Below are 21,811 nucleotides of genomic sequence, written 5' to 3' on the forward strand. Positions count from 1 at the left end.
TTGAACCTAGGTCCTTATGCATGGTCATGTGTGCACTCTACCTGGTTTCCACCACCTACCTGCTCAGTCCCCACTTGCCTTGGGGGGAAAGCTTCACAAGTTGGTTAAAGCAGTACTGCAGTGCCGTGTGTGTGTGTGTGTGTGTGTGTGTGTGTGTGTGTGTGTGTGTTCCTCAGTCATTTTATTCCCTCTTTATCTCCCCCTTCTCTCTCAATTTCTGTGCTATATAATATATGTGTGTGTGTGTGTGTGTGTGTGTGTGTGTGTGTGTGTGTGTGTGTGTGTTTAACTAGAGCACAGTTCAGTTCTGGTTTATTGATGTGGGGGATTGAACCTGGGACTTCAGAACTTCAGGCATGAGAGCTCTTTGCATAACCATTATGTTATCTACCCCCACCCAACAAAATATTTGTAAAAAGAAAAGGAAAAAAAAAAGCTAGTGGAACTGGGGAGACAGCGTAGTGGGTGTGTCAAAGGCCTTCATGCCTGAGGCTCTGAGGTACAGTCTGTAGCACTATCACAAGCCAGATAAACAAGTGAATCAATAAGCTGAAACTGTAGGGTCAACAGAATACCAACAGCTCACTGGGATATTGAATTGCTTCGCCATCCCGACAACAGCAGGCTCAAGCCCGCCCCCAACACATTGCTGGAAGCTTCAGTGCTGTGGTATTCATTCATTTATTTATTTCCTACCAGAGCAAGACTCATCTCTGGCTTATGGTGGTGCTGAGCATTAAACCTGGGAGCTTTGGTCCCTCTGGCATGAAAGTTTCTTTACATTTATAACCCATATGCTATCTCCTCAACCCTATTTTATTTTAATGAACGAGTGAGATACAGAGAGAAACACAGAGAGCCCAGAGCACTGCTCATCTCTGGCTTATGGTGGTGCTCCAAGGATTGAACCTGGGACCTCAGAGCCTCAGGCATGAAGATTTGCTGCCTACACCACTGTGCTTGCTATCTTCCTCACCCTGACCCAAGCTTCCTCTTCTTATTTTGTGAGCACTTTCCCAAACAGTGAGCTGGTGAAATAATTCACTTGAGTAGTGGGCTCGAGCCCGGCCTGCACCACATTGGAGGAAGTTTGGGTGTTGTAGGGTCTCTCTCTCTCTCCTTTAAATTATTTTATTATCTTTATTTATTCATTGGATAGAGACAACCCGACTCGAGAAGGAAGGGGGGTCACAGAGAGAAAAAGACACCTGCAACACTGCTTCACCATTTGTGAAACTCCACCCCCCCCCCAGGTGGGAACCTGGGGCTCGAACTCGGGTCCTTTAACATGGTAAGATGTTCACTCATCCAGATGTGCCACCACCACCCGGCCCCCCTCTCTCTACCTGAAAAACAAACGAACAAATAAAGAGCAGCCAAATAGCTGAGATCTGAGTGATAACTTCTGGGACTCCTTGGCCTGTGCTGGCTGCATCTCCCCAGCACTGTCACTGGGTCACTGGGGCCTCCCTCTCCCCACCCCACCCCCCACAGTTTCCCGGTTGCCCCGGCGACGCCAGCACAGGGTAATGTGGTCTGCTAGCAGCTTTACAAGGCTGTGTGGTTCCACCCAACTATTCTGGGACCTTCATGGAAGTGCCCAGCCTCCTCACCCAAGGAAAAGACCCAACTAGTGAGAGCTTCACTCCTTTACTGGGGGTCTGGTCCTTCTCCAAGGCGACAACCTAGACCTCCTCCAGGTCTTCTCTCCTCTTTCCTCCCCTCCCCCTCACTTCCTCCTCCTTCCTTCTCTTCCTCCTCTTCCTTCTAATATTTTTATTTATTTTGGATAGAGACTGAAATTAGGTAGTCCGAAAGGTGCCACAGTAAATTAAGCATTGGACTTTCAACATGAGGTCCTGAGTTCGATCCCCAGCAGCACATGTACCACTGTGATGTCTGGGTCTTTCTCTCTCCTCCTATATTTATTTTTGGGGGGGATTTTATTTATTTATTCATGAGAAATGATAGGAGAGAAAGAAGTAACCAGACATGACTCTGGTACATATGCTGCCGGGGATTGAACTCAGGACCTCATGTTTGAGAGTCCAAAACCTTACCTACTGCACCACCTCCCAAACCACCTCTCCTCCTATATTTCTCATTAATTTAAAAAAAAAAAAAAAAAAGCAAAGCGAGACAGAAATTGAGAGAGCAGGGGGAGAGAGAGGGAAGGAGAAAGAGACATCTGCCCCATTGCTTCACTGCTTGTGAAGCTTCCCCCCTGCAGGTGGGGACTGGGGGCTTGAACCAGATCCTCACGCTGTAACTTACGCACTCTCCTGAGTGTGCCACCACCTGGCCCCTTAAATAATTTTAAAAGCTTATCCCGTACCCTTCAGAGTTCCCCAGAGACTGGATAAATAGCCAAGGAAGCCTGGTGTGGACTGATGTGCTCATGATAAGGGACATACGGGAATGAAGTGAGTACCTCTTACACAGGAAATGAAAGGCCCCCAAATTCTGAGGAGCTCACCACGTGGTCTTAGACCCTGTCCTCATAATGGTTTAGTCACTGCAGAGAGAGCTCTAAGAGGAGAAAATTACTAAGATAAATAAATAAGTCAGGTCGTGGTGCACCTGGTTAAGTGCACATATGTGCAAGGACCCAGGTTTGGTTGCAGCCCTCGCTCCCCACCTGTACAGGGTGAAGGGGGTGGGGAGAGACATTTCACAAGTGATAAAGCAGGTCTGCAGATAGACACATCTTTCTCCCTCCCCTCTCAATTTCTCTCTGTCCTATCAAATAGTATAAAAAAACAAACAAACAAAAATGGCCACCAGGAACAGTGGATTTATAGTGCAGACACTGAGCCCCAGCAAAAATAAATAAATAGATAAATACACACACACACACACAACAGTAAAACAACTGGTCTGTGGACTTAGCTTCTGCCTCCTCCTCTGATGAGAGGCCCCCTGGAGGCTGCTCTTATCTTTCCTTCAAAGGCCGCCTCCCAGATACCCCCAGGGCCGCCCCTTTGGAATTCACCTTTTGCCAGAGACAGACTGGAGGGCAGGGCAGATTTTGGCTTTCCAACAACTGGCTGTCTCTCTCCCTCTCTCTTATATACACACACGCCCTGGCCCTGGAATCTCTTTGGGATTCTCTCCCTACCTGATCTCCCTATCCCCACCATTGACACCCCACCACCATTCCCCACATACAAGGTCAAGCCAATAAAGATGAGGGGTGTGGGGGAGGGGGGGGGCACAGCAGTAAAGCACAGGACTTGCAAGCAAAAGGTCCTAGGTTTGATCCCCAGCACCACAAAGAGCCAGAGCTGAGTAGAGCTCTGATCAAAATCAATAAATCAGCAGAGGGCTGGGGAGAGAGCTCTCCAGGCAGAGAGCAGGCCATGCCAGGCTCGAGGCCCAAGTTCTAACCACCCTGACACCACATGGGAGGAGCTATGGCAACTGAGGAAGCTTCTGTGCAGTGGTGTCTCTCTACAGAAATGGGCTGGGGAAACAACAGAATGGTTCTGCAAAGGACTTTCATGCCTGAGGCTCTGAGGTCCCAGGTTCAATCCTGTAAGCCAGAAATGAGAAGTTTCTGGAAGAAAGAAGGAAGAAGGAAAAAGGAAGAAAAAAAAAATGGAAGAAGTCAGCCCAGGAGCAGCGGAGTCATGCGCGCACTAGACTCCAGGGCTACAAAACCAAACAGCAGATTCCACCTAGGTTGGGTGTCTCCAGTGGCTCACCGCAGCCACCTAGCAGTTCCCAGGCAGATCCTAGTTACTGAGCTAGCCTGCCTACCTAGAGGCTGTGTCAGAACCTGCAGGCTAACCACTACCCAAACCAAGAGACCCCTCACAGAATGGGAGAAGATCTTTACATGCCATACATCAGACAAGAGTTTAATAACCAACATATATAAAGAGCTTGCCAGACTCAACAACAAGACAACAAATAACCCCATCCAAAAATGGGGGGAGGACTTGGACAGAATATTCACCACAGAAGAGATCCAAAAGGCTGAGAAACACATGAAAAAATGCTCCAAGTCTCTGATTGTCAGAGAAATGCAAATCAAGACAACAATGAGATACCAATTCACTCCTGTGAGAATGTCATACATCAGAAAAGGTTGCAGCAGCAAATGCTGGAGAGGGTGCCAGGTCAAAGGAACCCTCCTGCACTGCTGGTGGGAATGTCAATTGGTCCAACCTCTGTGGAGAACAGTCTGGAGAACTCTCAGAAGGCTAGAAATGGACCTACCCTATGACCCTGCAATTCCCCTCCTGGGGATATATCCTAAGGAACCCAACACATCCATACAAAAAGATCTGTGTACACATATGTTCTTGGCAGCACAATTTGTAATAGCCAAAACCTGGAAGCAACCCAGGTGTCCAGCAACAGATGAGTGGCTGAGCAAGTTGTGGTATATATACACAATGGAATACTACTCAGCTGTAAAAAATGGTGACTTCTCCGGTTTCAGCCGATCTTGGATGGACCTTGAAAAAATCATGTTGAGTGAAATAAGTTAGAAACAGAAGGATGAATATGGGATGATCTCACTCTCAGGCCGAAGTTGAAAAACAAGATTAGAAAAGAAAACACAAGTCGAACCTGAAATGGAATTGGAGTATTGCACCAAAGTAAAAGACTCTGGGGTGAGTGGGTGGGTGGGGAGAATACAGGTCCATGAAAAATGATGAATGACATAGTGGGGGTTGTATTGTTAAATGGGAATATGGGGAATGTTATGCATGTACAAACTATTGTATTTACTGTTGAATGTAAAGCATTAATTCCCCAATAAAGAAATAAATTATTAAAAAAAAAAAAACCTGCAGGCTCAGACCACAAGGTCCCCCTGCAGACACCTGCAGGTCTAGTTTGTCACCTGAGCTTCTGATCAAGAGTCGATTAATCAGAGATGCCAATGACCCCCTCACACACACACCCCTATTCCACCACCCCCCCTTCACACACCCCTATCCCACCCCCGTTCAAGCTATCTGCCAAGGTTACTCAGAATGCAGAAACAAAGTTACTCAGAATGCAGAAACAAAGTTACTCAGAATGCAGAAACAAAGTTACTCAGAATGCAGAAACAAAGTTACTCAGAATGCAGAAACAAAGTTACTCAGAATGTCAGGGGGAGACATTTCTGCAAAAGATTGTAGAGCCTGAGGCTCCATGCCCCAGGTTCAATCCCCTGCACCATCACAAGCAGTGCTCTGGCCTCCCTCTCCCCCCCACACCCTCCCTACCCCACCCCACCTCCGCCTCCGCCTCCCTTTCCCTCTCTCTGTATTTCTCTTATGTTCACAAGTGCATTGTAAAGGGTTTGAGGATGCAGACAGAAAGGCAAAATCCTGGGTGTTGGAGGGTCTCCTGTACTCTTGGAGTTGGGGTGCATCACTCTCCAGCCCAGACATGGAACCTTCTGGGAGCTTGTCCATGGAGCTCAGTTTTCTATTCTTAGTGATCAGCTGGTGGAGGTGAGATCCTCCCCATCACTGGATCTTTCTGTCCCCCAATCCTGAGGCCATCTAGTGACCATCCCCCCCCCCCCCCACACACACACACACACACGTCATTTCACTGTATAAACTCAAGTGGGTTCAGGCCGGGGGCAGAGCCTAGACCTTGTATTTTAGCACTGCCCCTGAGTGGGCTTTTTCTTTCTCTTTCATTTTTAGTTCTTTAAAAACATTGCCTTTTAGGGCAGGGGTGGATAGCACAATGATTATGCAAACAGACTCTTGTGCCTGAGGCTCCAAAGTCCCAGGTTCAATCCCTGCACCACCATAAGCCAGAGCTGAGCAATGCTCTGGTAATAAATAAATAAATAAATAAATAAATCATTTTAAAATTTAATTAAATTAGTTTTTTAATAGAAGGCAAAAGATAGGGAAAAAAGAGTGAATGAGAAAGACCCAAAGAAAAAAGTGAGAGACACCTACAGCACTGCTCCACTGCTCATGAAGCTTCCCCCCTGTAGAAGGGGACCAGGGGCTTGAACCTGTGTCATTGTCCATGATAATGTGTGTGCAACCAGGTGCACCACTACCCAGTCTCCCTTTTTTATTTTAGACAGTGTGGGGAGGGAAAGGTAAGAGGCAGAGTGAGGGGGGTTGGGCCGTAGCACAGCGGGGCGACGCAAGGCTCAAGAACCAAGGTAAGGATCCCCACCCACAGAGGAGTCACTTCACAGGTGGTAAAGCAGGTCTGCAGGTGTCTCTCCTTCTCTCCCCCTCTGTCTTCCCCTTTTCTCCCCATTTCTCTCTGTCCTATCCAACAGTGACGACAACAATAATAACTACAATAATAAAAACCAAGGGCAACAAAAGGGAATAAATATTAAAAAAAAAAAAAAAAAAAAGGAAAAAGGCAGAGTAAGAGGGAGAGACACCACTGTACTGCTCCACCATCCACAGAGCTCCCTCTCACCGTCCATGACGCTCTCATGTGGTGCCAGGGCTCAAACCAAGGGCCTCAAGCATGTGAAAGGGAGCATTCCACAGGGCAAGCTAGCTTGTGAATAAAAGCACTCCTGCCACGGAACTTCCATGAGTCTGGGAGCTCTGTAGGAGAAGACTGGAGATCCAAATACGGATCTTTAAGATTTTTTTAAAATTTATTTATTCTCTTTTGCTGCCATTGTTATTTTATTGTTGTAATTATTATCGATGTCGTTGTTGTTGGATAGGACAGAGAGAAATGGAGAGAGGAGGGGAAGAGAAAGATAAGACACCTGCAGACCTGCTTCACCACTCTAAAGCGACTCCCCTGCAGGTGGGGAGCTTGGGGCTCTAACCGGGATCCTTACGCCTGTCCTTGCGCCTTGCACCACCTGGCTTAACCTGCTGCGCTACCGCCCAACTCCCCTAAAAAAAATTTTAAAAAGTATTTGAAAGTCCAGGGTGTGGTGGGATAGAAGGAGTAGGGCTTATGTGAGCTCCTACACACTAGAGATCAGTACTACAAAAAAAAAAAGGGGGGCCAGGTGGTGGCGCACCTGTTTGAATGCACATGTTACAGTGCGCAAAGACCCAGGTTCGAGCCCCTGGTCCCCACCTGTAGGGGGAAAGCTTCACAAGTGGTGAAGCAGTGCTGCAGGTGTCTCTCTCCCTATCACCCCCTTCCCTTTCAATTTCTGACTGTCTCTATCTAACAGATAAAGTTGTTTTTTTTTTTAATGGATTTTCACATCCCCGTGCCCCGGGGAGTATGAGGCAGATCTGAGCCTGACAAGAGCTGTGGGTATCAGGCCCCCTAGCCCAGGCAGGCTCGCCTGGAGCCTGCGTGGGCGGGTGACTCCCCAGACACCAAGGGGGTTGGCACACAGTCCACAGGAAACAGCCTGTCGGGGAGCCCCCACTCCACAGAGGGCTTGAGGGGCAGGTGCCTTCCATCGCTGGGGGTTAGACAGCTTGGGGTCCCCATCCGGGGGTTGCAGGCCTCCTTCAAGGTAGCAGCTCTGCCCTTTCCACCGAGGGCGCTGGAGACACACGGGAACACAGACACACAACCTCGATCCTGCAGTCTGGGGACATTTAGGGTGGGGGGACCTCGCAGAGCACCCGCCCGGCCCGCGGGCGGATCAAAGGAGTCACGTGACTACCCGCGCGGGACTGGTAGCCCCGCCCACGGAGCACCTCCCTCCCCCCTCCCCCCGGGGGCTGGGCGTCCCCTGGACGGAGAGGCTGGGCGTCTGGGCGAGGCTCCTTCCTCCTACTTCGCTGCGGGCTCCCGGCATTGAGACCTGGGGGGAGGGGACGTGGGGGGGGGGGGCTTAGAGGGGCTTGATGCTAAACCCTGCGGGCGAGGTTGACTCCCTGGTGGGTGCCTCCTCACAGGATTCCAGACGCCGGGTCTGCAGGCGGGCACCCATAGGTGGGAGGTAGGGGAGACCGCAGCTCCAAGTCTGTTCCCAGGGCTGCAAGCCCAGCGGTTCCCCCTGATGCAACACGCACAAGTGCCCACAGCAGATTAGGGGACCCCCGCCCCCTCTGACAACAGCTGTTATGCAGCCCTGCCCCTGGCTTGTTCCCGGCATCTTTATCAGACCTCAAGCCTGGGAGGAGGACTGAGCTCCCCCCACGTTCTGGGGGTGGGGGTGGGGGGAAGCTGGCAAAGGAGGTGCTTGGAGAAGAGCCACGCCTACTGGGCCCCACCCTGCACGGGGACCCGTCCAGGCAAAGGCCTGTCTGCGCCGGCTTGCAAATTACCGTGGCCAGCCGGGGCCCAGCGCAGACCTGTGTGCAATAGGCTTCTTATTGGGATAATTACGGCCTCCCGTAATTACACTACACAAGACCCGAGCAAACTTGGGGTTGACAGAGGGGACAGCTAGAAGGTGGAGTTCTGTCTTGTGGTCCTACGGTGGGGGACCTGGAGTGGAGAGTAAGGAGTGTGAGAACCCCATGGAGGTCTCCAAAGTCTCCCCCCCACACACACTTTTGTCATTAGTAAAGTTCATCCCTTCTCACACAACCTCGAAGGGTTGACCACTAAGTGCTGTCAGCAAAAATAGTGTCAGTAACATTGGCGGTGGCTCACCCACTAGAGTGCAGTTTATTTATTTAAATATTATATTTCAGGGAGCCTGGCGGTAGCGCAGCAGGTTAAGCGCACTTGGCATCAAGTGCAAGGACTGGCACAAGGGTCCCGGTTTGAGCCCCTGGCTCCCCATCTGCAGGGGGAGAGTCGCTTCACAAGCAGTGAAGCAGGTCTGCAGGTGTCTGTCTTTCCCCTTCTGTCTTCCCCTCCTCTCTCGATTTCTCTCTGTCCTACCCAACAACAATGAAAGCAACAACAACAACAACAATAAACAAGGACAACAAAAGGGGGGAGGAAGCCTCCAGGAGTAGTGGATTCACAGTGCAGGCACCGAACCCCCAGTGATAACCCTGGAGAATAACAAATAAATAAATATATATTTTTAAAAATATTTATTCCTTTTTGTTGTTTTATTGTTGTAGTTGTTATTGTTGGATAGGACAGAGAGAAATGGAGAGAGGAGGGGAAGACAGAGGGGGGAGAGAAAGACAGACACCTTCAGACCTGCTTCACTGCTTGTGAAGTGACTCCCTTGCAGGTGGGGAGCCGGGGGCTCGAACCAGGATCCTTATGCCGGTCCTTGCCCTTAACCTGCTGTGCTACCGCTCGACTCCCATAAATATATTTTAATGAGGAGATTCAGAGAGAAAAAGAGAGAGAGACCAGAGCACTTCCCACACGAGAGCACTCCTCAGCTCTGGCTTATGGCGGTGCTGAGGATTGAACCCGGGGCCTCAGAGTCTCAAGCATGAAAGTCTCTTGTAGAGCCATTCTTCTAGATCCCTGGCCCTGGTGCACACACACTTTATCATGCACAAGGACCTGGGTTTGAGTCCCTGAACACCACATGGGAGCACTGTATACAGAACCAAGAGAAGCTTTACGAATGGTGGAGTTGTTGTTGGAATGAATATGAATGGTGGAGTGTTGTCTCTTCTCCCCTCAACCCCCTCCACAACTCTCTCTCTCTCTCTCTCTCTCTTTCTACTTGAAATTAGAAGAAAGAAAAGTGAGCTCACAGGGAGAGTGCATGAGGTCCTAAGAGAGAGATGGACAGAAGGAAAGAACCAGGGAGATAGTAGAATGGTTATACAAGAGACTTTCAGGCCTGAGGCTCCAAGGTTCTAGGTTCAATTCACACCAAGACCATATGCCAGAACAGGGCAGTGCCCTAGTGTGGAAAGAAAAAAAAGAGCGGGGGGGGGGGGGGGGGGAGGGGGAGAGATTGAGCAGGAAGAAGAGGATAGGGAAGGGAGAAATAAAGGAAGGAAAAGGAAGGAGTAAAAGAGGAAAAATAGTGTCACTAATAAAATGGGCTCATAAGGGCAACAGAAGAGAATAAATAAATATTAAAAAAATAAATATCCAAGAAGGATGACAGAGGACCTAGTGGGGGTTTTATTGTTATATGGGAAACTGGGGAATGTTATGCATGTACAAACTATTGTATTTACTGTTGAATGTAAAACATTAATTCCCCAATAATAAAAATAAATAAATAAATAAAATGGGCTCACTTAATCCCAACAATTAAAGCCATCTCTGTGCAAATAGAGGAAACTGAGGCTCAGAGGTGCTAATTTACTGTGGGAGCCAGGGACCAAGAAGCAGCCCCTGCCCTAAAGGGAAGCAGCCCGTTATCCCCCAAAGCAGACAGGCTTATAGGGTGTTACCAGTGGAGCAGCCCCATCACCCCTCCCTTGAGGTTCTCACGGATCCCAAGTGGGATTCTGGCTCAGCTGGTGGGCACCACAGTACATCATGGGGCTGGGGATCGAACTCAGGCCCGAGTGTGACACTGGATGGCAAGGCAGTCTGCATCTGCAGCCCCTGTTTCTGGTAATTACTGTATGGTGGTCTGCTAATTGCACAGCTCCCTGGCTCTGGTAATTACAGTAATTGGGCTCTGGTCAGTGGTACTGGGCATGGTGCCCAGAGGGTGGTGAACTCTGCCTGCCCGGGCAGGCCCTGGGGTCCCTCTAATCCACCTTTCAACCTGGCCTGAGGTTCCAGAGCTGCTTCCATGTCTGATCTGTCTTCAAAGGCTGCACACAGGACAGAGCGAGGGATTCCTAGAGCCTGGGAGATAAGGAAGGTAGTAGAGAAGCCCTCTAGACTCATTTTCCCAGTTAACTCTCCCAGACTCCTCTTCCAGGAACCCCTCAAGATTTCCACTCCACTGCCTCAGTTAACAGGGAGGTCACACCCTTTCAAGGTGCAGGGGGGCTTGCCCCGCCTCCTCAGCCAGAACCAAGCTAAAACTGAGAGAGAAGGGGGAGACAAAGAGACACCTGCAGACCTGCTTCACCACTTGTGAAGCTTCTCTCCTTCACGGGAGGACTAGGGGCTTAAACTTAGGTTATGTGTGTGCTTAACTGGGTGTGCCACTACCCAGTCCCCAGATCAGGATGATTCAGAGGGAGAGAGGGAAAGAGAGAAAGAGAGAGAGAGAGAGAGAGAGAGAGAGAGAGAGAGAAACCAGGTGGTGATGCACCTAGCTGAGTACACATGTTGCAATGAACAAAGACCCCAGTTCAATCCCCCCAGTCCCCACTTGCAGGGGGAAAGCTTCACAAGTGGTGAAGCAGTGCTGCAGGTCTCTCCCTCCCTGTTTATTTCACCCTTTCTCTCAAACCTGGGTTTCACACATTGCAAAGCACAAGACCCAGGTTCTAGACCTTCATCCTCACCTGCTGGGGGGGAAGATTCACAAGTGGTGAAGCAATGTTGCAGGTGTCTTTCTCTCTCTTTCTCTCCTTCTACTCTCTCAGTTTCTGTCTACAAATAAATAAAGCAATTTTAGTAGCATGATAAAGGAAAGGAGAGAGGGAGACAATCCTGGGTACTGAATTTGGGACCTCATGCTTGAGAGTCTGATGCTCTAGCCACCGCACAACCTCATGGACATCTTTCTTCTTTTCTTCTTTCTATATCTATCCATCTACCTATCTATATCTATTTTTTTAAAAAAAAACTTTTTAAAAATTTATTTATTTTCTTTTGTTGCCCTTGTTGCTTTTATTGTTGTAGTTATTATTGTTATTGATGTCATCATTGTTGGATAGTACAGAGAGAAATGGAGAGATGAGGGGAAGACAGAGAGGGGGAGAGAAAGATAGACACCTGCAGAAGACCTGCTTCACTGCTTGTGAAGCGACCCCCTGCAGGTCGGGAGCCAGGGGCTCCAACCAGGATCCTTACCCTGGTCCTTGCGCTTACCCTGCTGCACTACTGCCTGGCTCCCATCTGTATGTATTTTTAACCAGAGCATTGCTCAGCTCTGGTTTATGGTGGTGCGGGGGATTGAACCTGGGACTACGGAGCCTCAAACTTGAGATTCTCTTTGCATAACCATTATGCTATCTGCCCCTGCCCTCTACCTCCCTCTCTCGCTCCCTCACACACAAACATTTTTGTTACCGCTCAGCTCTGGCGACTAGACCTGGGAGGTCCGAGCCTCACACTTGAAAGTGTGAATTACTGTACCATCTCCCCAGCCATCTCTCTCTCTCTCTTTCCCTGAAAAAGTCAGCCTGGAGCAATGAAGAAGGCCTGGATTGGATGGACCTTGAAAAATTCATGCTATGTGAAATAAGTTAGAAACAGAAGGATGAATATGGGATGATCTCACTCTCAGGCAGAAGTTGAAAAACAAGATCAGAAAAGAAATGAAAACACAAGTAGAACCTGAAATGTAATTGACATATTGCACCAAAATAAAAGCCCCCACACCTATGGACATCTAATCTTTGACAAAGGGGCTCAGACTATTACATGGGGAAAGCAGAGTCTCTTCAACAAATGGTGTTGGAAACAATGGGTTGAAACGTGCAGAAGAATGAAACTGAACCACTGTATTTCACCAAATACAAAAGTAAATTCCGGGGGTCGGGCGGTGGCGCAGTGGGTTAAGCGCATGCGGTGCAAAGCACAGGGACCGGCGAAAGGATCCCGGTTCGAGCCCCCGGCTCCCCACCTGCAGGGGAGTCGCTTCACAGGTGGTGAAGCAGGTCTGCAGGTGTCTGTCTTTCTTTCCCCTTCTCTGTCTTCCCCTCCTCTCTCCATTTCTCTCTGTCCTATCCAACAACGAATTGCGTCAACAAGGGCAATAATAATAACCACAATGAAGCTACAACAAGGGCAACAAAAGGGGGAAAAAAATGGCCTCCAGGAGCGGTGGATTCATGGTGCAATAACCCTGGAGGAGGAAAGAAAAAAAAAAAGTAAATTCCAAGTGGATCAAGGACTTGGATGTTAGACCAAAAACTATCAGATACTTAGAAGAAAATATTGGTAAACCAGAAGTGATCAATGCTCTGGTTAAAACAAACAAACAAGCAAACAAAACACCATGGTCCGGGAGGGTGGCACAATGGATAAAGCATTGGACTCTCTAGCATGAGGTCCTGAGTTCAATCCCTGGTAGCACATGTACCAGAGTGATGTCTTGTTTTTTCTCTCTTCTATGTTTCTCATTAATAAAATCTTAAAAAAAAAAAAAAAAAAAAGAAGAAAATATTGGCAGAACTCTTTTCCGCATAAACTTTAAAGACATCTTCAATGAAACAAATCCAATTACAAAGAAGACTAAGGCAAGTATAAACCTATGGGACTAGATCAAATTAAAAAGCTTCTTCACAGCAAAAGAAACCACTACCCAAACCAAGAGACCCCTCACAGAATGGGAGAAGATCTTTACATGCCATACATCAGACAAGAGTTTAATAACCAACATATATAAAGAGCTTGCCAGACTCAACAACAAGACAACAAATAACCCCATCCAAAAATGGGGGGAGGACTTGGACAGAATATTCACCACAGAAGAGATCCAAAAGGCTGAGAAACACATGAAAAAATGCTCCAAGTCTCTGATTGTCAGAGAAATGCAAATCAAGACAACAATGAGATACCAATTCACTCCTGTGAGAATGTCATACATCAGAAAAGGTTGCAGCAGCAAATGCTGGAGAGGGTGCCAGGTCAAAGGAACCCTCCTACACTGCTGGTGGGAATGTCAATTGGTCCAACCTCTGTGGAGAACAGTCTGGAGAACTCTCAGAAGGCTAGAAATGGACCTACCCTATAATCCTGCAATTCCTCTCCTGGGGATATATCCTAAAGAACCCAACATATCCCTCCAAAAAGATCTGTGTACACATATGTTCTTGGCAGCACAATTTGTAATAGCCAAAACCTGGAAGCAACCCAGGTGTCCAACAACAGATGAGTGGCTGAGCAAGTTGTGGTATATATACACAATGGAATACTACTCAGCTATAAAAAATGGTTACTTCACCATTTTCAGCCGATCTTGGATGGACCTTGAAAAAATCATGTTGAGTGAAATAAGTCAGAAACAGAAGGATGAATATGGGATGATCTCACTCTCAGGTCGAAGTTGAAAAACAAGATCAGAAAGAAAACACAAGTAGAACCTGAACTGGAATTGGCGTATCGCACCAAAGTAAAAGACTCTGGGGTGGGTGGGTGGGTGGGTGGGGAGAATACAGTTCCAAGAAGGATTTAGAGGACCTAGTGGGAAACTGGGGAATATTATACATGTACAAACTATTGTACTTACTGTTGAATGTAAAACATTTAGAGGACCTAATGGGAAACTGGGGAATATTATACATGTACAAACTATTCTACTTACTGTTGAATGTAAAACATTAATTCCCCAATATAAATAAAATAAAAGACTCTGGGGTGGGTGGGTGGAAGAATACAGGTCCATGAAGGATGACAAATGACATAGTGGGGGTTGTATTGTTAAATGGGAAACTGGGGAATGTTATGCATGTACAAACTATTGTATTTACTGTTGAATGTAAAACATTAATTCCCCAAAAAAGAAATTAAAAAAAAAAAAGGCCTGGAGATGAAAAATAAAATAAAATAGCATTCATTCAACTCAACTTAGATGCCTAGCATGTCTGTCTGGAGAGGCCCAAAGAGGGGGTAAGTATGGGTGCCCAGAGAGGGAAATACACTCTCCACCCAACTGCTCAGGACCCAGCAGTGTATCGAGTCTCTCTCTGCATCAAACCTGCCCCCAACCCCCCACACACACATGCACACGCACGAGCATGCACAGTGACCACGCTCTAAAAGCATCAGAGCAGCACACAGGGAATAGAGTCAATTGCTTGTTCCTTATCAGGAAGCTGCTAGAGCTTGTCACTCACTCATAAATCGCAAAGCAGAAGGGACAGGCTTAGGGACATAATGAGGATCTTTTTATGCTATCCACCCCATCTATCTACTTAATCTATCTCCCCCTTCCCTCTCAATTTCTCTTTGTCTCTATCATAAATATATAAAATATTAAAAAAGAAAGGAGAGAGAGACCGACACCAAAGCTTCCTCTAATATGACTGGGGGCTAAGCTTTGAGCTTGAATCTGGGTCTCATACATGGTAAAAACAAGTGAGCTATCTAGCTGACTTCCTTCCTTCCTTCTTTCCTTCCTTCCTTCCTTCCTTCCTTCCTTCCTTCCTCTCACTTGGATAGTGTGCTGCTTTGTCATATGCACAGCCCAGGTTTGAGCTTGGTCCCCACCAAGATGAAGGAAGCTTCAGTGCTGTAGTCTTTCACTCTCTCTCCGCTTGTCCCTTTCTATCTAAATAAGTAAGCTAATAAATAATTACATGAAATGCATTTACTTTATAACACATGTGTGTTCCCCCCCACCCAGCTTATGGTGGTGCTGAGAGTTGAATCCAGGGCCTTGGGGACCTCAGGCATGCAAGTCTAGTGTATAAATCACTGTGCTATCTCCCCATCTCTATCCAATAAAATATTTAAAACCAGGAATGATGGAGAAGGGTTGCCTCTGGGGTGGCACAAGCTTCAGGGGTGGGACAGGAGACAGGAGGAGGAAAGAAAACATCTGTCACTGGGTTTTGGGGGTACTATTTGGTTTTAACTTTATTAAATTAAAATTCACAGGGGCTAGAGAGGGGGCACGGTAGATAAAGCACTGGACTCTCAAGTGTGAGATTCTGAGTTCTTGTCAGCAGTTCCCTCTTTGCCTTCCTCTGCTCTCATAAATATTTTTTTTCTTTTTCTTTTACCAGAGCACTGCTCAGCTCTGGCTTATAGTGGTGCAGGGGTTTGAACCTGGGACTTTGGACCCCCAGGCATGAGAATCTCTCTTTTTTAAAATAGTTTTTATTATCTGTATTTATTGGATAGAGACAGCCAAAAACTGAGAGAGTAGGGGAAGATAGAGAGGGGGGGAGAGAGAGAGAGAGACCTGCAGCCTTACTTTACCACTTGCAAAGCTTTCCCCCTGCAGGTGGGGACTGGGGGCTCGAACTCAGGTCCTTGGACATTGTAACATGAGCGCTCAACCAGGTGCACCCCCCACAAGTCTCTTTGCATAACTATTTTGCTATTTAACCCCTCAAATGTATTTACTTTATGTGACACACACACACTGCTCCATTTCCACCACCAATACTTATTTATTTAGTCCTCAGTGAGGCCTCGTCACTCTGGACTGACTTTTTAGATGGGGTTGTGGAGGGAGAGTGACCACAGCTCCAAAGTTTCCCTCAGCGCAGTGGGGGCTGGGCTCGAACCTGGGTGGTGTGTATGGCAAAGCAGTGCACTATCCAAGTGAGCTATTTTTCCCCTCTCTTCCCTTGCCCCCTCAATGTTTTTAAAACCTTTGGGTTCCTCTTGACACTGGTTATTTATAGGAGTAGATCAGCTCTTCTTGGCTGCTGCTTGGAGAGTTCCTGGGCATCAAGGGGCCCTCCCAGAGAAGCTGGGGGGGGGGTGGCTGTCCTGGGAAAACACTCCACTAGTTTTGCTCCAAGGAGTCGTACTGCAAGAGTCAATACTCAGTGAGTTCTCTTCACACCTTCCTCTCCCAATCCAGGCAGAAAACCAGATTTTTTTAAAAAATATTTATTTTCCCTTTTGTTGCCCTTGCTGTTTTATTATTGTAGTTATTGATGTCGTCGTTGTTGGATAGGACAGAAAGAAATAGAGAGAGGATAGGAAGACAGAGAGGAGGAGAGAAAGACAGACACCTGCAGACCTGCTTCACCACCTGTGAATGGACTCCCCTGTAGGTGGGGAGCGGGGGGCTCGAACTGGGATCCTTATGGTGCTCCTTGCACTTTGCGCACAATCTTTTAAAAAAAGACTCATAGTTTAATTTTGCTTATGAAAATTATTGTCTGGTCAGGGGCAATGCCTTCTGCCACATTGTGGTTTCTATGCACAGTAGGTGCTAAGGCGAGAATCAGGTAAGGTTTTGGGTACAGTCTGGGGGGGGGGGCAGCTGTCCCTTCCTGCAGGTGCACAGGCCAGACCCGCTTCTGTACCTCCCTCTGCAGACACCTTTCAGGCCCTCACTCAGTTGCCTAACCCTGCTTCAGTGGGTCCATTTCCATTCCCTTCTCACCCCAAACCTCTCTATGGCAAAGGCACCCTCCCAAGGAATCAGCCGGGGGCTGTAAGATAATGAATCATAAACTTTATTTCAAAATGTAAACGTCACTAAACATGCATACACGTTAAAACAAAATGTACAATGTCGTTAATTTTTTTCCTTTTCTTTTTTCCTGTTTTTTTGTTTTTTTTTTTTGCATAGGACATCATTACAATATAGAATCTATGCCATACAAAATACATACAAAGTTTGATCTGAGCAAGCCAAGGTCAGATGGGGAAACTGTACAACTGTAATACTTCACTGTAGTGATCCGGGCAGTGATGAAATGTGGCCTTCCCAAGCATGGTGTGGTACTGGTTAAAAAAAAAAAAAGTTCCTACAGAAAAGGAAAATGTGTGCTTGATGGAAATGGTTTTGGACCCTTGGATTCTGCCGTGGGACTTTGGCAAATGATTCCAGAGAAGTTCCATCAATGGCTTTAGACAGCGGAGGGGTCATTGTGTGGGTCTGGGGCCGACCCCGGTGCATGCACCTAACACACGAGCACAGGACAGTGCAGAACTGAGCAATGCAAGCTCCTGCCCTCACGCAACCTCTCGCGGGACTTCACACTCTCCAAGGTGAGAGCAGAGGAGCTGCGCATGCCCAGTTTTCTGGCTGCATATGGCGGCCCGAACTGCTTGCCCGCTCCCAGGGGCTACTGCAGCCCTTGCTCCTAGAGTGTGCGCTTGTGGCCTTGTCAGAAGGAAGATAACCCCACCCCCGGGGCCCTGAGAGAAAGCTGCTGTGTCCCCTCACATAGGGAATGTGTGGTGTGAGGGCAGGGGGCACCTTTAGTCGGCAGAGCCGTGCACCCCAAATCCTGGTGCAGAACTCTGTAATGCGTCTAGGGCACACCTCTATGGCTATGCCTCAGATTCATGTCCGTCCATTCCAAGACCTGGTTCTTCTCAGATTGATCCTGAACCCCAGGTGAGCTCACATCCATGATCTCAATGAACTGTGGGAAACTGGGCCACGCAAGACATGTGTGGGAGGGGCCTTCGGAGTACAAGATGAGGGTGGTCTCCCTACTGGACTGTGATGACCCCCAGAGCCTGTAAGTTTTGTGTTTTTGACTGATTTAAAAAGGGGGGGGGGTTGAAAATAAAAAACAATCAGCAATCTGTCAGAAGTCAAAATGATAGGTAGCCTTGTACAAAACAGCCCCGCTGGGAGTGGAGAGGTATGGGGACACTATTGCTCGGGTCTCGAGTCCCTCCCTGCTCGGTGGCACAGCTGCTGAGGTCAAGATGCGGTCCCCCCCGGGGGGGGGAGTTACCCTGTGCTGTCCATCTTAGCACTCGCCTCAGGAGACACCAGGCTGAGCAGGCCTGCCGGGAGAACCCAGCTCCGCCACACAGGGGGCCACCTCCCAGCGTGGCTGGGGTGTGCGGAGACCAGCTGCCTCTTCCCTACCTCTGGATCACCCCTTTGGTCTGTGCTTGTGACCTAGAGCCTGGTGACATACGGACTGCTTGCACCTGGAGGCTGCACTATGGTGCAAGACCTGGGAATAAAGGTAGGGGCCCCGTATCCCAAGTGCCTCCAGGGGCACCATGCCTACTCCTAGGTAGCACCGACAGGAAGACCCGGGCTCCTGTGCAAAAGGGGCGGAGCCTGCTGCCCTCCCTCATGGCTGTTAGGATTAGGCAAGCATGTGGGAGCCCATCAGCACCCCCTGATAATGGCTGATGAAGAGAGGGGTTTTGAGGTCGAGACCAGGGTCGCTTACTCTTTTCTTGATCGGAAAGCAAAGGTCTGAGTTTTCCTTCTACATAGAGGGGTCCTGCAGGGTGCTCAGTCACAGGGAAGCTGGCAAGTGTGGAGACAAGCCAGAGAAGTAAGAGACCCCAAGGTGCACCCAGCCTAGCAAGACCGGACGCAGCTTAGAACTTGCACACGGTCCAGGGACCAGGCTCAGGGAGGATCTGCCAGATTGGAAGGCTGAGCCAGGGGAGACTCCACCCCACCCACCCCCCAACCCATCTGAACCCAGGAGAGGAGGTTTGCCCCACCCACCAGTGAGATGAACTTTAACCCCAGGACCCGGTGGCCCGGGAGAATCCCATCCAGGTGCCCTGAGCCAGAAGAGCAGTTCCCGAACCCCCTCCCAATCTCCCTGCCCCCCCCCACCCGAGGGAGGGGCGGCACCCTGTGGTTAAAGGAGAACCACTTTGGGACTGAAGACATGCTCATTTGCCAAAAATAGCCAACGCCTGCATCTTTCTGTTTTAAGGCAATGTTACCCTTCCATCCATCAGACGGAACAGCCCTGGGTCATTTAGAGGAAAAATTAAATTAAGTGCTCTCTTTGGAAACAGCGAAACCCCGCTTCCCTTCCCTGCCCCGCCCTCCCCCACCCCGCCTCTAAGACAAACCAACTCCTCCTTTTATTCCAAGATGACTGGGTTTAGAGTCCCTTCCCCCCTTCCTATGTGCAGACGGGTTACAGCCCTCTGTCTGGACCATCCCAGCCTCCCGGGGCAGATCACAAGGAGGCAAGGCTCCCTCTCCCTGCCGTTGGGAACCAGAGGGGCGGAGGGTACTAAAGGACTTTGGAATAAAATTCCTGAACCTGGAATGTGAGTTCCTGAGACATGAAATGTGTTCAGAGTGTGGCTTTCTGGGCCTCACCAAGAAACAACTTTGGGAGGGACCTCTAGGCTTTGGGACTAGGCACTGAGACCTTTCACTCCCAGCACCCAGGGCACTCTCTGCGCAGGGTGATACGGCACTCCACCCCTCCCCCCCAACACAAGGGTGGGGAGAGAGTCACACAGCCCGAAGGAAGCTCTACAGCCCCCTTCCATGGTTACCCCCCCATGGTTTCACCTGGTACCCACCATGCCACTCAGGGTCCTCCCCCAGGCCACTGGCAGTCCCCCAGCAGCGCTAGCAATGGCGCCCAGCGTGTTGGCAGCAGCAGACTGCCCCCCAGTGGCTGACCATCCACGTGGGGCACCAGCCGGGCCTGGGGTTGGGTGGGACAGAAGCTGGTGGCCACAACCAAGGCACTCTGGGCCAGGTAGCCCACCTGTGGCCCTCTGAGGTCCCTAGGGTCATCTCTCAACAAAATGAGCAGAGGTCTCTACAGCATACCCCAAGCCTGCCCCCCACCCCCACCCCCCTACACACACGCACACACACTTCATCCTGGGGGAAGAGGGCATGTATTTACAGGCCCCAACTGAGGGGGGGGGGAGAGGAAGGAGAAGGCTGGGGAAGGAGCTGGGGCTTGAACCTCTGCCCGGACCTCTTCTCCCCATCCATAATGTGAATGGCTCTGCAGTGGGGGGGTGGGGGGGTGCTTCCTGGTGGGAGGGGACTACTGGAGGATGTGGAGTCCTGGGGAAGCCTGAGGCTGGCTGACTCCAGGCTGAGCCCCACCCACAATGTTCTGTCTCCTTCCCCAGGGAGGAAGCAGACTGAGTGGATCACACGCCAGCTGACCACAGTTCCCACGACATCCACTGCACCGCACCCCAAAACCCCCTGTCATGATGTCCTGGCCTCCTGCAATTGCAGCCACACACGTGGGGGCTGCCCTTGCCAACCATAGGAGTCTGATGCCCACAGGGCATTCCTGCAGCTGTGTGGTAGACTAGAATCCCCAGGCTCCATGTCTTGTGTCCCAGAGCCCACAGCACATCAGCGGATGGTCCTTCTGTGGGCCACAGGGGAGCGACTGGCCTGGGCGGAAGAGCTGGGTCATACTAGATACGGGACAGGGCAGGGGTCTGCCCACCCCGGGCTGGCACCTCTGTGTCCAGGGTGTACCGGCCCCCAGGGAGAGGGCCAGGAGGCGTATGCTGGGGGCGTAAGGCACCCTCTGAAACGTCTCTGTCCTGAGTCTGGGCGGATGGGGCCCTGGAAGCACAAGTCACTGACACACCCTGCGCCCCTGGCCCACGCAACTCCAAGTGCAAATCCATGTACAGAGTAAGGCGGCGACGGAGGGTCCTCCCCGACCTGGGGGGGGGGGCAGGTCCATCCCTGAGAAAGGGCTGCGACACACGAGCCGCCGATTCGATTCTCTCCTTCCCGGGCCTGTCCTTTGTGCAAGTGGTGGTTTTGGAAAAAAAGGTTTTGTTTTTTTCATTTTTTTTTTTTTTAAACGAATTCACGCTGACACCTGAGGTGAAGAAAATTGGTTGGTTTCGTTTTACGTTGTGTTTTGCCGCTCAAATCTTTCTTTTTACGAACAGAAGACACGGATGGGATGAGGGAGAGGAGGTGAGAGCGGCGGCTCCTGGCCGTGGGGGTCCGGGCGGGGTAGGGAGGCGCTCAGGGCGAGCTGGCCGGGCTGATGGTGGGGCTGCTGGCGTCGGAGCGGCTGTAGTCGCTGAGCGAGCCGGTGCGGGAGCTCCCGCTGCGGCGCTGCAGCATGCCAGGGTGGAAGTTGGCATGGCGCCGCGCGTGCTTGGTCAGGTGGTCACTGCGCATGAAGCGTTTGGCGCAGATGGGGCAGCTGAACTTCTTCTCGCCCGTGTGCGTGCGGTAGTGCCGAGCCAGCTCGTCCGAGCGCGCGAACTTCTTGTTGCAGTCCTGCCAGCTGCAGGCGAAGGGCCGCTCACCTGGGGGCGATAAGGCACAGTCAGTCTCGCGTGGAGGTCCGGTGCAGTGAGTCCACCCCACGCCGGAGCCACACTCCTAAGCACTGAGCCCTTGTGGTACCCAGAGACAGTACCCCGACATGAGAGCCCCACCTTCCTTCCCACCCTCCTCCACCTCCTCAGTGGCAATGTGCATCAGGGCCTGGGAGCTCAGTCCAGCTCCAACCAGAGTCTGTCACTCTAGCTCCCAGAGGGGCCGGCAGGGTCACCCAGGAGACAGGCT

General features: G+C 49.9%; 1 protein-coding gene across 1 annotated transcript in view; it reads right to left on the reverse strand.

The window, feature by feature from the left end:
- Positions 1 to 16,999: 16,999 nt before the first annotated feature.
- KLF13 (KLF transcription factor 13) overlaps positions 17,000 to 21,811 on the reverse strand; it is a 37,323-nt gene continuing 32,511 nt past the window's right edge. The window contains exon 2 of the mRNA XM_060179267.1: positions 17,000 to 21,549. Coding sequence (XP_060035250.1) covers positions 21,260 to 21,549 — 290 coding nt within the window. The 3' untranslated portion in view covers positions 17,000 to 21,259. The remainder of the gene's footprint in view (positions 21,550 to 21,811) is intronic.

The sequence above is a fragment of the Erinaceus europaeus genome, chromosome 20, assembly GCF_950295315.1.
Source record: "Erinaceus europaeus chromosome 20, mEriEur2.1, whole genome shotgun sequence".
NCBI lineage: Eukaryota > Metazoa > Chordata > Mammalia > Eulipotyphla > Erinaceidae > Erinaceus > Erinaceus europaeus.